Raw genomic sequence first — 17760 nt, 5'->3', positions numbered from 1 at the left:
GTCATTGTCCATCAAAATGAGTAACCATGGTAACCAATCAAGCAACGCCTTAGTTAAAGGTGTTAACTTTGATTACCCTAATCAGATTACTCTCATTAGATTATTGGAATCACTATGAAAATGTAAAAATTGTTGGATTGCCAAGGTGTGTCAGCTCCCTTAGACCGAAAAGGTATGTTGGATCGCCAAGGCGTGTCAGCTCTCTTAGACCCAGGGAGGAGGGGGAGTCAAGTGCATTCGAGTATGAGCCACAACAACGGTATAGCGAGACAGCAGTAGCACAATAGCACGGTAATTGGGCAGCTGGTAGCTTGCTTCATCTGCTATGGCTGTGCCTGGTGTTCTGGAGCATCCGGGAACAAGTCATGATCCTGGACGTAGTGGTTGATTTATAAATACACAACAGCTTTGCGGTTAGCATTAAAGTTAGCATGCAGCACATGCTTATCGCTGGGTGAGTGTAAACTGTGCAAGCTCTAGACACAGTGAAATACCAAATGGCTTCTGGCGTTCATATGTGCAAAGTAGTAAATGGATATCTCTCTCTAAGTGACGATTGGTTGGTTGGTTGGTTGGTTGGTTTGTTGGTTTGTTGTTTAACGCAGCACTCAGCAATATTCCAGCTATATGACGGCTGTCTGTAAATACTCGCGTCTGGACCAGACAATCCAGTGATTAATATCATGAGCATCGATCCACGCAATTGGGATCGGTGACGTGTATCAACCAAGTCAGCGAGCCTGACCACCCGATCCCGTTAGTCGCCTTTTACGACAAGCATGTCTAAGTAACAAATAGTGAACTAGAATAGTATAGAAAAGAATAAAATAGTTGAGAGAGTTATCCATATACATTGTTGATATACACTAATGCATTAATCAGCAACTTCACTTTAAGGTACAAACTCATATTATCTCATAACATTTTCATTGCTCATTACATTACAAGGGTATTTCACGTTTAGCTGATTACAATGGGCTTTCACGTTTAGTTGATAACAAGGGTATTTCACGTTTAGTTGATTACAAGGGTATTTCACATTTAGTTGATTACAAGGGACTTTCACGTTTCATTGATTACAAGGGGCTTTCACGTTTAGTTGATAACAAGGGGCTTTCACATTTAATTCATAACAAGGGGCTTTCACGTTTAGTTGAGATAACAAGGGTATTTCACGTTTAGTTGATTACAAGGGTATTTCACGTTTAGTTGATTACAAGGGTATTTCACGTTTAGTTGATTACAAGGGTATTTCACATTTAGTTGATTACAAGGGGCTTTCATGTTTAGTTGATTGCAAGGGGATTTCACATTTAGTTGATTGCAAAGGGATTTCACGTTTAGTTGATTACAAGGGGCTTTCACGTTTAGTTGATTACAAGGGGCTTTCACGTTCAGTTGATTACCAGGGGATTTCACGTCTAGTTGATTGCAAGGTAGTTCATGTTTAGTTGATTACCAGGGGATTTCACGTTTAGTTGACTGCAAGGTAGTCCATGTTTCATTAATTGAGTTTATTTTCCATTGCAAACCACCTGGTAAACTACATTGTTGCCAGCCATGGTATAATAATCTTAAGTAGAGGTAAAAAAATCTTAATTTTTCCTCATTTCCATTATGGATCTTTTACCATGTTTACTTTGACCATGAGTTCCAATGTTGTACTTTCAGTGTGAAGTGTGTTGTCAGCGAGCACGGTGATACCGTGTATGTCAAGGATGTGTCTCTACTTCTACAACTACTGGACATAGAGGTTTGTATTTTCCTGGACACAAGGGCATTATGTGTTTAATGTATCAGTGTACCAGTTTGACAGACCGGAGCATTCAGAAATGAAAGTAAAAATAATTAAAATCTACACTACAATTAATGACTCAAAGACCATTGCTCATTCTATCACCACTGGTTTGTCTGCTCAAGACTGCTCTGATATGCAGTAAGCTACAGTTAAACCAAAAAGTCCAGTTTCCACCCTTGCCGAACTAGGCTGGAATTCCTGGGCTCGATTGTAGCACCACCACTGGCCATTACGAGTTATGTCCCTTCTATGTCCCGGATTGACCAATCAGATTGCACCTCTCATATCACTTGCATTTGCTTCAAATAAAATGGTGCCGCCCAGTGAAGATGATCTGATCGATAATCATGATCTATTTTGTAACAAGCAGGTCTTACTTTGTGAAGTGCATCGAATCACGTGAGCACTTTGATTAAAAACATGAACAGATTTGGAAACTATCTGTTGATGCCGAGTTGACAATACACATGTTTTGCAAATTCTGCAACCAGACTAAATCTGCACAGCAGTTTACGAATGGGATGTTGATTTCAGTAGGCGATTTTGATTTGATTATGTATAGTAAATGCCAAAATGTAACTCCGTAATTCCAGCCTAGTTTGGCAAGGTTGGAAACTGGACTTTTATAGTCAGATAACTCCCTTGCCTCAGGAAGATGGACCTGGCTGATTCTGTCAATTTCTGTGGATCACTGATCGTGCACTCAACTACTGGTTTATCTGGTCATTGCTCTATTAATTTTTACAGCCTGTCATGGTATAAATGTTGTATTCTGCAGCATAAAACAACACTCCTTCACCCCTTTTTTGTCTCATTCCCTCACTAACTTTTTTCTTCACTGTCACTCTCACTCATATCCTCACTCGCTCATTCCTTCCCTCACTCATTCCCTCAGTTGGGCAGCCTAGTGGTAAAAGCGTTCGCTCGTCACGCCGAAGACCCGGGTTCGATTCCCGACATGGGTACAATGTGTGAAGCCCATTTCTGGTGTCCCCCAGCCGTGATATTGCTGGAATATTGCTCAAAGCGGCGTAAAACCATACTCACTCACTCACTCACTCACTCACTCACTCACTCACTCGATACATGTCTGTTTCAGCACCCCATTGGTCAACTGATAGTAGCTGTGTGTAAAGCTCACAGTCATCGCTTTGGATCTGGAGTGAAATCTCTCCTCACTCTACACGGTTTTCTGACAGAAGCATATCTCTCTCTGTGTGAACAGGTAATATCAGCACAGTCTCTTACTATCCAGGGGTGGTTGGGTAGGCTGGTGGTCAAAGCGCGCTCGTCGTGCCAACATGGCCAAAGCATGAGGTTACATTATTAGAAAAGACATTCCAACTGTCACTTTCATTATCTGGTAAGCTACTGTGCAACGCCTCCTCCATTCAAATGTTTATCCTGCGGAACGAGAGATAGACGATAATTTTGACGGAATCAGTCTGTAACTGTCGTTCAGAATACCCCGTATTAACGTTTTCGAGGTTGCATGATTAGAAAACTCATTCCGACTGTCACTTTCATGATCTGGTAAGGGACGCTTTGATTGGTCGGATGAAAGGTCGTTCTGACATGACCCATAATGGGATGTCCTCAGATCTGGTTTTAATGAGATTGACTCTCTTGCCTCGGGGAGATGCACTCAATAATGAATTGTATGTTGATTTTCAGGGAATTCCGTCAGACGATGTGATAACCCTGATGAGAGAGACACTGTCGGACTGCATGTGTAGATTGTCAGCTCTCCAGATACCACTGACCAGCCACCTGCATGCTACCCCAGCGGACCGTCCACACACGGACGACATTCATCATGACAAACTCCCAGCTAACAAATCAGACGATTTTAAAGAAGTGCTTTTTTCAGACTCTGAAAAGAGAATATACAAAGATAATGAGGAGTTTGCTCAGCCAGGAAGTGATCTCATGGAATTGACAGAAACCAAGTTTGTTCAGCTTAAGATGAAGCAAGTCCAGGAGGAAGAAGATGAGGATGAGGATGATATTGGGTGGTTCTTTGAGGGGTCGATACCAAGCAAGGAAAGAATCAGTGAGGAGGCCCAAACTGGTCAAACATATCATGAAGAGAGTTTAGAAGCCCAAGATGAGTTCCGTTTGATCAGTAGGTTGTCCGATGCTGACCAGCATGATTCAGACTTTGACGACTGTTTTGATGATGGACCTTGGAAACACCAAAATGTGACTGCATGTGAACTGAGTGGGAGAGTGTTTGCTTGTGAGACTGGTAAACAAAATTCACATTTGTCTCAAACTGAAACATTACTTGCTGAAGGAATTGCAAATTTGAATGACAGGTACTGTGAAGGATTTAATCAAGAGGCTTCGGACACAACTGTCTTGGATTGTGATAGACTTACATCTTCTCAGAGTCAGACTGTCAGGGAAGTGATTGAGGATGAGTTTGATTCTTGTTTTGAAGATCGTGAATTGGAGAATAAAACATCAATAGATGCAGATGGCACTGCAGAGAGAACAGAACCAGACATCAAATCTTTGGATTTATTGTTGAAAAAAATAAAGCCAACAAAAGTTGAAAAAACAAATGTTTTTCTTGGCAGTCGGCATTTCAAAGAGCAGGCAGTGTCCAATACGGGGAGCAATGAAGGCAAGGGTCTCGTGCACACACAGCCAAAGCCTAAACATTCTCTAATGGATGTGGGAAAAGAGGCTGATGGTAACCATGGTGACAATATGGTTCCAGAACCAAAGAAATGGAAGGGTAACTTACAATCAGAGCTAGATAGGCTGAATATGATGATAGAGACAGTGAATAAATGTCAACAGCAGTTTTCCGAGACTCAACTTGTGACAGAGTGCTCTAGAACTGTTACATCAAACAGTATAATGTCATCACCTGATGAAACAAAAATGCTAGGTTTGGGCAATCTTAAAAAATCTCAAAAACGGGTCCTGAACTCAAGTCGCTATTTCAAGACTGTAGAGTCCACACTGGAAAGTATGACATCAGAAAGCGCTAATGCTAGGTCAGACTTGAAGGTGCTGCACAAGGCGACAAGTCCTGTATCAAACAGGTACGATTTTGAACATTGTCTCCTAGAAAAATTGTCTCAAAAGAAAAAGGAAGGGTTAAGGGACTCCTTATCTCACAGTCGACACTTTAAGACATTCAACAATGTGAATACAACAGGGGATATTGGTCATTTCCGAGCTGGAAACAGGGGAGGTAATTCAACAGATGAAGATGACAAAACTGATGCTGTTGAGAGGAGAGACCATGAATGTTCAGTAAATCGTTCAGAACAGCTGCGTAAGGGAAATGGAGGGGTCAATTCCAATGATGTAATCTCACTACATTCTACACAAAGTGTTCGAGCTGGACTGACAGTGCAACCTTTGAGACCGTCGTTTATGTTGGAAACAGGGCAGGTTGTGTCCTTAGGAACTGATCGTGTTTCTGGGATGGAATTGGAATCATGCAAGCAGGCCTCAAGGGGGATCAAGTTTGATCTGTCACTAGGTTCGAAAACATCCACAGATCACACCAGTGAAGCAGCAGCTGCTGCAACAAGACGGATGACATTGGATGCTGATCAGATACCTGGCACTGTGATTGCCCACACACATATGGATGAGTTATCCACGCCACCATCATTCTGTGACAAGCAGGGCAGTAGTGATGGGGGATGTGGTGAGAGGACTTTATGTTCTGGTGAGACACAGTTCCCCTTGGCCTCAGACGTTCCTCCTTCGGACATGTGCTGGTGTGAGGTAGCACAAGGTCTGAGCCATGGCTGCCCCGATATGATGAAGATGGTGGTACAAGCTGCAGCGATGCAGATGGATGTGACGAGAAAACATACGTAAGTGTATTGAGGAGAATATGAACATGAGACTATTCAAGAACTTTACATTTGATCATGATTACAGCTTAATAAATGGAAAACCAAAACCAAAATGTTAGCATTTAATACCCTGCCATGGTGATGGAGGGTCAATGATATTGGTGTTTAGCAAAGGCAAAGTCACAACATGGTCGAGGGTCAGTCAATCTCATTAAAATCAGATCTGAGTTCTTGCTGCAGCTAAACAAAGATCTGAGGACATCCCATTACGGGTCACGTCAGAACGACCTTTCACGAACATTGACCGACCACTGAAATGACTAACAAGAAGTCGACATCAGCCAATTAGAAAGCAGCTTTCTCGAATTTTACAGCACTCGTTTTAACCTGGCGACTTCCATTTCAGACTACGCTTGAAAAACATGTTGACACTGTTCTTGATTAAAATGTTGAAAACTGAACAAACAAACATTCCGGAATGTCTAATATATGGTTGAGATTGTATAGCAGTGCTTCCCACGTACCGCGCAACGCCTCCTCCGTTCAAATGTTTATCCCACTAAAGCGAGAGATAGACGATAATTTTGACGAATCAGTCGTACGGGTTGTAACTGTTCGGAATACTCTGTGTTCACGCTTTCAAGGTTGCATCATTAGAAAACACATTCTGACTGTCACTTTCATGATCTGGTAAGCGACGCTCTGATTGGTTGGATGAAAGGTCGTTCTGACGTGAACCGTAATGGGATGTCCTCAGATCTTTATTTAGCGGTAGCGAGAACTAAGATCTGATTTTTAATGGACCAGACAATCCAGTGATTGACATCATGAGCATCAATCCACACAATTGGGATGCAATGACATGCATCAAACAAGTCAGCAAGCCTGACTCCGGAATCCTGTTAGTCGCCTCTTACGCCAAGCATAGTTACATTTTTCGGCAAGCATGGGTTGCTGAAGACCTATTCTACCCCGGATCTTCACGGGTCTTTGCAAGTGTGTTTTGTTGTTTGTAGGGTGAACCTGAGGCTGCTCCACACCTGCGCTGTGAGCGGAGCACCTGTCAGACACACAGGTGTGGTGCCGGGCCTGGTTGCCAGGTGTGACACTCACACACTGTCACACATCATGTCACACACAGACAAACACTGGAATGTTCTGGTAGGACTTTTTATCTTGATCATGTCAGACAGAAACATTTTTTCTCGTTTGCAGGATTATTCTCAAATATGTGTGAAAGTAATTTATCTCTGCTTAAGGATATTAATCCCATACACATTTAATCATTCAAACATTTTGTTATCTTATTACTTTTGTTGTTCTTACCTGTATTTATATATACTCTCTGCCTCATACAGGCTCGCTGACTTGGTTGATGCATGTCATTGGTTCCAATTGTGTGAATCGATGCTCATGATGTCAATCACTGGACTGCCTGGTCCAGACCCGGTTATTTACAGACTGCCGTCATATAGCTAGAATATTGCTGAGTGCGGCGTTAAACAACAAACCAACCAAAGCAATCTCTGCCTCCTAGCATTCATTCACCTGATGAAGGACTAGGCATAAACGTTGTGTTCCTGATGTTAAAGAAGTTGACATCCTTAAATTCTCTTCCTTATAAGGAACGCCTCCGTGGTCTAGTGGTAGAGCGTCTGCCTGGAAAGCGGAAGGTCCGGGGGTCGAACCCCGGCCGAGTCATACCGAGAGACGTTAAAAGATGGTACTTGTTGTTACCCTGTCTGGCGCTCGGCATTAAGGGGCTAAAACAAGGACTGGTTGGCTCGGAGTCAGTATACTGTGTCTGAGTGGGGTATTCATGTTAAACTGCGGCATGGTATCTCACTGGGCTAGAACTATAAATCGGCATCAGTCCAGACTAGTACAAGCAGCCACAAACACACACACATGCATGCACGTCGCTAAATAAGTGCAATAATCTTGGACGCGACGTTAAACCCAATTTTACCTCACCTCACCTCTTCCTTATAAAATTGATCGATGAAAAAGTTTAATCAAATTAGTTTGGTTAGGGTCACATAATTCTCCCTACAAGTCCTTCACATGAAAAGTGACAAGTGTAGTGTTGTTTTGTATTGTGATCTTACCAGCATGACCAGTAACATGCGGGTTCTATGAGTTCTAAACGTGAAAAACAGTTTGCAGTCTTTAAATCCATGTAGTTATACCTCAATAAATAAAAAAAATAATAAAATTATTAATATAAGTAATTCCTAAGAGAACTCTAGCTCTGGAATAGAAAGCAACACCCTTTACAGACAGTTAGTATTTGTAAAGGGCACAGGCTGTGCCGCAATTCGGTGTTCACACTTGTTGCCTTTGAGCATGTCAGAAACTGTGAATGTGGGTTTGAATCCCAAATCGTTTGCCCTGATTATGTTTCTAGGTTTGTCAGCACCATACCCATGCTCATGGGTTTCACCAAAGTGGTAAATGTCTGAGACCTGCAAAGCTGACACGCTATGATATAACTGGAATACTGTTCAAAACAGCATTACGTCCAGCTCATTTATATGAGGATATAAAGGATATATGTATTTATATGAGGATATAAAGGATATATGTATTTATATGAGGATATAAAGCATATATGTATTTATATGAGGATATAAAGGATATATGTATTTATATGAGGATATAAAGGATATATGTATTTATATGAGGATATAAAGGGCCCATATCTGTCTGTCAACAGCTGTTGAATGGGGACCTGAGTTGCAAGTTCCGACACAAGGGGTACAAGGATGCAGTAAAGGGGAGCTGTGTGACTGGTGTGGAGTCTGTGGGACATCTCAGTAGGCAGGACAACTGGCCACAGCACTGTGTGGAGAGATTGACTGAGGTATGTACAAGGAAACCGTATTTCATTATGCTCCTGACAAATCAACCACTCTGTTTCAACAACTAGAAAGTTTTTAAAGGATGATATTTGGCCTATTTAGATTGCAGTGTTAGAAGAAGTGTATTTCCTGTACCTGACACATTCTCTCTCCTCGGTCCTGACACAATCTATCTCCTCGGTCTGACACAATGTATCTCCTCGGTCTGACACAATGTATCTCCTCGGTCTGACACAATATATCTCCTCAGTCCTGACACAATATATCTCCTCTCTGACACAATGTATCTCCTCTCTCCTGACACATGTATTTCCTCGGTCCTGACACAATGTATCTCCTCAGTCTTGACACAATATATCTCCTCTGTCCTGACACAATATTTCTCCTCGGTCCTGACACAATGTATCTCCTTGGTCTGACACAATGTATCTCCTCGGTCTGACACAATATATCTCCTCAGTCTTGACACAATATATCTCCTCTGTTTGACACAATATATCTGCTCTTTCCTGACACAATATATATCTCCTCTCTCCTGACACGATATATATCTCCTCTGTCTCTAACACAATATATCTCCTCTCTCCTGACATAATGTATCTCCTCTGTCTCTAACACAATATATCTCCTCTCTCCTGACATATAGTATCTCCTCTGTCGCTGACACAATATATCTCCTCTGTCCTGACACAATATATCTCCTCTGTCCTGATACAATATATCTCCCCTCTGACACAATATATCTCCTCTCTGACACAATGTATCTCCTCGCTCCTGACACAATGTATCCCCTCGATATTGACACAGTGTATCTCCTCAGTCTTGACACAATGCATCTCCTCTGTCCTGACACAATGTATCTCCTCAGTCTGACACATTGTATCTCTTCAATCTGACATAATATATCTCCTCTGTTCTGACACAATATATATTTCTTCTGTCCTGACACAATGTATCTCCTGTGTCTCTAACACAATATATCTCCCTGTGACACATTGTATCTCTTCAATCTGACATAATATATCTCCTCTGTTCTGACACAATATATATTTTTTCTGTCCTGACACAATGTATCTCCTGTGTCTCTAACACAATATATCTCCCTGTGACACAATATATCTCCTCTCTGACACAATGTATCTCCTCAGTTTTGATAAAATGTATCTCCTGTCTCTAACACAATTTATCTCCCCTCTAACACAATATATCTCTTCTCTGACACAATGTATCTCCTCTCTCCTGACACAATGTACCCCCTCTGTCCTGACACAATGTATCTCCTCTCTAACACAATGTATCTCCTCTGTCTCTAACACAATGTATCTTCTGTGTTTCAGCTGTCAGTTGATCTGGTCCTGGTGAAGGGTGAGGTTGATGAGAGAGTGAGGGACGAGCTGACAGCTAGTGGTGTGGTCACTGTTCACAGTACGCCCTTCAGACTGCTGGAAGCCCTGCGAGAGGTGACCGGCACTGAGCTGTGTGTGTATGTCACAGATGCCAGCAAGGTAGAACCAGTAGACAACGCTCACTACAAACTATGTATTTGCTTATCATAACTCATCTTCCCGAGGCAAGAGAGTTAACTGACTATAAAAGTCCAGTTTCCACCCTTGCCGAACTAGGCTGGTATTATGGAGTTACATTTTGGCTGGACTAATGAGTCTATGCAAAATCATGCACCTAAATAGAAATCTGGTTCGTAAACTGTCATGCAGATTTTGGTTGATTGCAGGATTTGCAAAGCATGTGCACTGCCAGCTCATTCTCAGCAGATATTTTCCAAATCTTTTCAAGTTTTTAATCACGGTGCTCATGTGATTTGATGCATTTCGCGATGTAAGACCCGTTTTATCACAATATAGATCTTGATTATCGATCAGATCGCTCTGACTGGGCACAACCATTTTGTGTGAAGAAAACGCAAGTGATACAAGAGGTGGAATCTGATTGGTCCATAAGAGAGGCTTAGAGGGGACATAACTGGTAATAGCCACTGGTGGCGCTACGATCGAGCCTAGTAATTTCAGCCTAGTTCGGCAAGGGTGGAAACTGGACTTTTAAAGTCAGTTAACTCTCTTGCCTCGGAAAGATGATCATAACTAAACATTAGTTGTTACTTGTATACTCATGGGTTCAATATTCTCTCTTATTATCCCTCACAGTGAGATTGACCAATCACAGAGCAGAACTACTGACCCCACATGAGCCCAATCAGTAAAAATCCAAGATGGTTGCTATCTTTGTTTAGCTATAGCGAGAACTAAGGTCTGATTTTAATGAGATTGTTGCAGAGTTTGTTTGTTTGTTGCAGAGTCATGTATGCGAGAACCTACATGTCCGGCCATACTTCCCATCCTGGTGTGACCATCTCAATAGTCACGACCCTCAATCAGCTTATGTAGTGCTAGACACTGCCATGGCAACAGCACTACAGGTAACCATGGAGACACACAATACTGTATGAATTAACATAAGGAATCATACAGGTGGACATTGATTTCTCATGAAACACCGCAAAGCGGCCTGTAAATAATCATAAATAATCATATCTGGGAAAGACAATCCAGTGACTGATATTTTGAATAACAATCTATGCCGTCACACTGGTTACAAATTCTGACTCCAAATCCAAACGAGGTCCACAATAAAGTTATGACAAATTATTGCATATACTGTATTTGACGTAATAAGCGCCCACGGCGATATTTGCTGATATATTGGCTAGTGAACAATCCCAATTAGCACCCCTTGCGATTGATCAATGTACACAAGACTTATTTATTCGCGTATAATACACGCTCGTGTGTTATATGCACCCTTAATTATGGGCAATTAAATTCTGGAAAAATATATCTGTCGTACATAAACATTTCAGGCTGTCACTATAAACCATGAAATTTATCTTTCAACTCTGTTTTTTTTCACCAACACAATATTCTAATAAGAGCCCCCTATTTCTAATTTTGAGAGTGCCCTGGGCGCTTATTACATCGAATATGGTACATGTTTATGTATTATAAGTTAAGGCGCAATTCAATTTATTTAAACTTTCCTTGAAATGAACATATACGACATTGATTTGTGAGACTCGCTATATCGCCATGTCACAGGAAAAGTAAATACATGATGACATTCTGTCTTGGTTAATATATGAAAATGGTTGTCTTGTTTTGAAGTGACGAGGGAGAGCCTAAATTTATGACAAAAACAACAGAAACTGTTGGGTTTTTTTCATTATTTAATTCTGTTTGTAAAATGAGTTTGCCAGATCAAGGGATTATTTAAATACCTTATGTTGTGTTTGTTAGTGAGATTGAAATATGATAGAGAACAACTATACCTTGGCTGTTTCAGTCTCCAGGTAACAGATTTTAAATGAATTTTGTGAAATGTAGCGTTGGGAAGAAAGTGTGCTTCTTACCAGCTACTAGGGGTGGTTGGGTAGCCTAGTGGTTAAAGTGTTTGCTCGTCATGCCGAAGACCCGGGTTTGATTCCTGACATGGGTACAATGTGCGAAGCCCTTTTCTGGTGTCCCCCGCTGTGATATTGCTGGAATATTGCTAAAAGCGGCGTAGAACCATACTTACTCACTCACTACTAGTTACTATGTAGACATTATGCTTCATTTCTACAGACAATTGTACTGTGTCATCCAAGTTCTCATGCCAGTGACATACAGGAACAGGAGATAGGCCTGTGTAGCCATAGGCTCGCCAATGCACTGCATGATGGGACGGTTCTGCCTGGAGGGGGAGTGTCCGAGACGTTCTGTGCGGAGTACCTCCAGAAAAGATGTGAGCGAATGCCTTTATTTATTTCCATCTTCCCGAGGCAAGGGCGTTAACCGACTATAAAAGTTCACTTTATTCCCTTGCCTGGAATTTCCAAGCCCGATCGTAGCGGCTATTACGAGTGATGTCCCTGTGTCTCTCCTATGGACCAATTCAATACCATCACTCATATCACTTGCATTTGCTTGAAACAAAATGGCGTCACCAGACAAGATGATCTGATAGATAATCCAATCTCATGAAACCAGACCTTAGTTCTCGCTTCCGCTAAACAAAGATCTGAGGACATCCCATTATGGGTCACGCCAGGCCGATCTTGCGCGAACTTTAACCGACCAATGGAATGACCAGTCAGAAGGCAGCTTTCTTGTGCTTTACGGCACAAATTTCAAATTGGCGACTACGCTTCGAAACATATTTTGACAAATTCTCGATTATAAATTTGAAACCTGAACAAAAAAACATTCTGGAATGGCTAATAGATGGTCTAGATTGTATGGATTCAGTCATTAAACCCGTAACTATTGTTCGGAATACCCCATGTTAAGGTTTTCGAGATGCATGACTAGAAATCACATTCCGACTGTCACTTTCATAATCTGGTAAGCGACGCACTGATTGGTCGGATGAAAGGTCGTTCTGACGTGACCCTTAATGGGATGTCTTCAGATCTTTGTTTAGCTATAGTGAGAACTAAGGTCTGATTTTAATGAGATTGATAGACAATCAAGATTTGTATTGCACCTTGATTGAAAACATGAAAAAAATTGAAAAAAATGTCTGTCAAGGCTCAGTTTTAGGTACAAATGCTTTGCAAATCCTGCAACCAACCGAAATCTGCACGTTGAAATCCATGTTTACAAACAGGATGTCTACTTTGTTACACAATGTTGATTAGACTATGCATGAACTCGTTAGTCCAGCCACAATGTAACACTGGATATCCAGCCAAGTTCGGCAAGTGTGGGAACTTTTATAGTCATTTAACGCCCTTGCCTAAGGCAGATAATTTATTTCAAGTATTAAGTATTAAGATTATATTTGGGGGGAGTCAGCTATCCATTGTTTCATTCAGAGGTTTCAGAGGGTTTGGATGCACTAATGTACTGAAAATATTATAAGTATGAGTAAATGAGTTGAGTTTATCGCCCTTTGAACAGTATTCCAATCATATCACAGCATGACAGCTTGATGTGGGAGGAAAGCCCAAACCGATACGGGTCTCAGGCATTTAACCATTTTGGTGAAATCCAGGACCACGGACATGGTGCTGACGAACCTAGAAACATAGAAAAGGTCTGTAAGGAAATATTTGTGACTGAAGTATAGGACTGGTTGTCATTCTCTGATTTCAGAAAATATTTCCATATGCTTAATATGTATTTGTAGAAAAAAAAAAACCCTTGCCTACAACCTATTCGTTTTTATCATTTTAAAGCTAATTCACACCAAAACTAGGCGAAAACATCAGATACAGCTAATAAATGTTCATACACTTTACAATGATTCATATAGTTGAGAAAAGCCCTATTAAGCTTGCTGTTGGTGCCCTGGACCTGTTTGTTCGTAGAACTACGACTGTTGTAAGCCTATGTTAAGGTATGGGAGTTACGATCATCTTGGTGCTGTGATCGCTCTGTGGAACCTGCCAAGGGCTAGAGATCTCTGCACTGTGGCAATTCATTATTAAGGGTGTGAAGTATTACCGGTATATCGGTTAATATAGGTTCATTCTGTCCACAATATGTATAATAATATCATATCAATGCTCGGTATATAGGGGGGTTACAAACTGGGATTTTTATCATCATGTGTTTAATGTTATATACTTGCCAGATGTATCCAGGGCCCCAAGATGGCTGCATATTTATTGAATGAGTAAACATATGTTGTACCAGCATCTTGTTTTGTTCCATTTATGAAGTTAATGATACACTTTGATACTCCAATACCCATCCCCTTCATCATCAAGGGCTAGGGAGCTCCGCACTGTCATATTTCATTAGCGATAACTGTTCCCCAAATAATGAACGTTGCAAACGACCCTATTTTATTTATGATGATTAATTAATTATCTGTTTTAGGTGTGATGGAAGATGTGACCTGTGACCTTGACCTTTACCGACCTGTGGTTACTGAGGCAATGGCGAATGTATTTCGCAACATGGGCCGTTTGGTTACCAACAACTGTGCTAAACCCCCTTGCCCTGAGCCTCGTAATGATCACAATGTGATGGACATAATGTCTATCAACAGTGAGGGACACACATCAATTTTGCCACATACAAATGGCTATTTCGTGCAGAACGATGAAACAAACAAACAGTGTTCATCATTTGCTTCCAAGCTGGGTGATGTTCAGAGGAACTCGTGCAAGAACAGCCCTGAAAAATGCTCTCTTTCATTTGACAATTACAATTCAAAGATGGCCGCCTGGTCTGCTGCTATGGATACTGTTGCCATGGTAACCCAGACAGATGCTCACATTGTGACTGGAGAGACACCTGATGTAAATGGGAGATTTGGAGTCTTTGTGAATGGCATTACTTTATAAATAAATGAAAACGTTCACATTGTGTTTCATGTTTTCAATTTAGTTTCGGCTGTAAGTTATTTCATTAGTGATATACAGTTTTCTTAAAGTATTATATATGCATTAATCTCAAGATCACATGGCATTTTGGGGCAGGGTGGTACAGTTGTCAATGGCTACACATCTCACTGCAGAGTTTTCTCCTTGGGTTGTTGCAGGATCTGCTGATTGAGTGTTGGAAGCCAAGAATCTACTTAAGGTGCAGATGTAGATTATACTTTCCTTGCTACCCAGATTCAGACCAGCAAGATGCACCCTATATCTACTGACCACATTCCTTAAAGGGAAAGTCCAGCATAGCATGGCTTTCTCAGAATGGAGCCCACAGGACCATGGACATTTATAGTGTGTAACCATGGACCTGAAGATCCAGGGTAGAACAGGTCTTCAGCAACTCATGCTTGCTGTAAAAGGCGACTCTGCTTGTCCTAAGGGACCGGGTGGTCAGGCTGCTGACTTGGTTGACGCATGTCATCGTATCCCAATAGCATGGATTGATGCTCATGATGTCAATTACTGGATTGTCTGGTCCAGACTCGATTATTTACAGACCGCCGTCATATAGCTGGAATGTTGCTGAGTGCAGCATAAAACCACAAACCAAGCCTTACATGGTCATGGTGTAAGCCATGTAGGGGCACCTTGGACATCTAGGTATAATCTTCAAGGATAGAATGTCTATAGAATACATATCGGCTTAGGGTAGTAGCGATTTCAGACCACAATGCCCAAAGAAATTCTGCCAGGACAATTAGCTGTATCTCCTTAAGATAGTAAGCATGATATTCAAGTTGGTGTTTTTGACGCAACCTTAAATTGTCCTAAATTGCATCTAAATCTTGTTAATTTTGACTGTGGTAGGTTTTAAGGAGGATAGTGCTATTTAAAGGGGTTTTTTTCTTTGTCAGGACTCCATTGCTCAAAGCGATCGTAGCGCTATTGTTGTCTTAAGTACATGTTAAAGTATGGGAGTTTCGATCACCTTAGTGCTTAGATCGCTTTGAAGAACAGGGGCCAGCTGTCTAGATTACGATTTGCCACAGACAGAAAATGTTTTGCTGGCGTGTTTTCGGACACATTATTGTCAAATATAAGGTAATAACATTCCGTCCTTAGCAGTGAATAGTACAGTGAAACCTCGTTATTCTGGACCCTGTCTATCAGGACACTCAACCTTTAGAAACATATACCGGGAATGCTTCAGATGACATTACTCCATTTGTTAATTCCGAAATGCGCCATGATTTCACTCGGAAGGTAACCAACCAGATTAACAGGGTTTCAATGTACTCATAGGTAAGGTGAGAATGCAGGTGTACAGGGAGAAAAGAATTATGCCACGTTTAACAATATTCCAGCAATTTATGCAGACAACCAGAAATGAACTTATATCCATGTTAAAAATAGCATGTTGGAACTACTGTGTGACCCATGACTACTAGCTTTGTGGTTTGTTTGATTGTTGTTTAACGCCTCACTCAGCAATATTCCAGCTATATAAGGGCAGCCTTAGTGATTGGTATTATGAAAAACAGTCCGCGTAGTGACACAATCAACAAAGTCACTATGCCTGACCACCAGTAAATATGTTGCTGGGGACCTGTGATCTTACCCTGAATAATCACGGGCTTAAGTTCAGTGTTCATAACATAGTCATCTGGGGAATCGAACCTGGTTTTTCTCGTGAAGAGCGGACGCTTTTCCCCACTGGGCTACCCCACTGCATAATGGCATAAACACCGTGGTCCAATTGGGATACGACATGCATCAACCAAGTCAGCGTGCCTGACCATCCGGTTCGGTTATAGTCGCCCCTTACGACAAGCATGGGTTGCCGGAGACCTATTCACATGTGAAGTATACTGTATCTGAATGGGGTATCCATGTTAAACTGCGTCGTGGTAACTCAGCGGGATAGCACTATAAAACGGGCGACGGGCGCGCACACACACGCACACGCGCTCACAGACACGCGCGCACACACACACACACACACACACACACAGTAAACGCACCTTGTCTCACCTTTATCGAGGAATCGTTACAACCCTATATATAGCATACTGTCAGAAGCGGCCTTAAACCCTAGTGAATTGACTCTCTGACAAATACCGCTAACCCTTTATGTATTCGGATAGCTGAGACATTATATGACCATAGACACATTGTTTGATAACATATTATGTACTTACCTTTTACCCTATCGTTATGTTCTACGATCCCCCTAAAATCACATCTGTGCAAGAAATCACGTTGAAAATACTTCTTCGTGGAAAGCCTTTATAATGCAAATCACAAACCAAAACTGCCAGTTGAAATTTGACTGTATCACTTATAGAAGAGGGGCGGTCGGGTAGCCTAGTGGTGAAAGCGTTCGCTCGTCACGCCGAAAACACGGGTTCGATTTCCGACATGGGTACAATGTGTGAAGCCCATTTCTGGTGTCCCCCGCCGTAATATTGCTGGAATATTGCTAAAAGCGGCGTAAAATCAAACTCACTCACTCAATCACTAATTAGAAGAGGCGTCAGGGAAAAGTGTCTTAGTATATTTTCATCTTAATTCTATTAAAACGAATTCTCACCAGCTAGTTGAAATGTAGACGATCCATACCCACCAAACATGGCTAACCCGTAGCTAAAATTCCCGTCAGATTCGGACCTATTTGGTGCATCCGTACTTTATTTGGCTGACTCGCACACAAATTTGGACGACAAGCATAGACCGTAAAAACGACAAAGAAATATATGTTCATAATAATTCATTCAATTTTCACTATTTTCACACATTTAAACATTTAAACATTTTTAATTCATTGAAAACCATACATTCATCATACATTTCAAACAATCATCCATTCTACCTTTTTAACATCTATTCATTATACAT

The 17760-nt window shown here is 41.4% G+C and overlaps 1 protein-coding gene across 1 annotated transcript; it reads left to right on the top strand.

Annotated features, from left to right (window-relative positions):
• Window positions 1–431: 431 nt before the first annotated feature.
• LOC139470474 (uncharacterized) lies at window positions 432–14832 on the top strand. The gene is made up of 10 exons (XM_071252883.1): window positions 432–454; window positions 1672–1753; window positions 2898–3023; window positions 3473–5643; window positions 6642–6786; window positions 8342–8488; window positions 9824–9991; window positions 10798–10920; window positions 12122–12281; window positions 14363–14832. The coding sequence occupies exons 1-10, from the start codon at window positions 432–434 to the stop codon at window positions 14830–14832; spliced, it is 3615 nt and encodes a 1204-aa protein (XP_071108984.1).
• The last annotated feature ends 2928 nt before the right edge of the window (window positions 14833–17760 follow it).

Source organism: Haliotis cracherodii, unplaced genomic scaffold, assembly GCF_022045235.1.
Source record: "Haliotis cracherodii isolate W230 unplaced genomic scaffold, xgHalCrac1.p SCAF_20, whole genome shotgun sequence".
Lineage (NCBI taxonomy): Eukaryota > Metazoa > Mollusca > Gastropoda > Lepetellida > Haliotidae > Haliotis > Haliotis cracherodii.
This window is presented reverse-complemented; position numbering and strand designations above follow the sequence as displayed.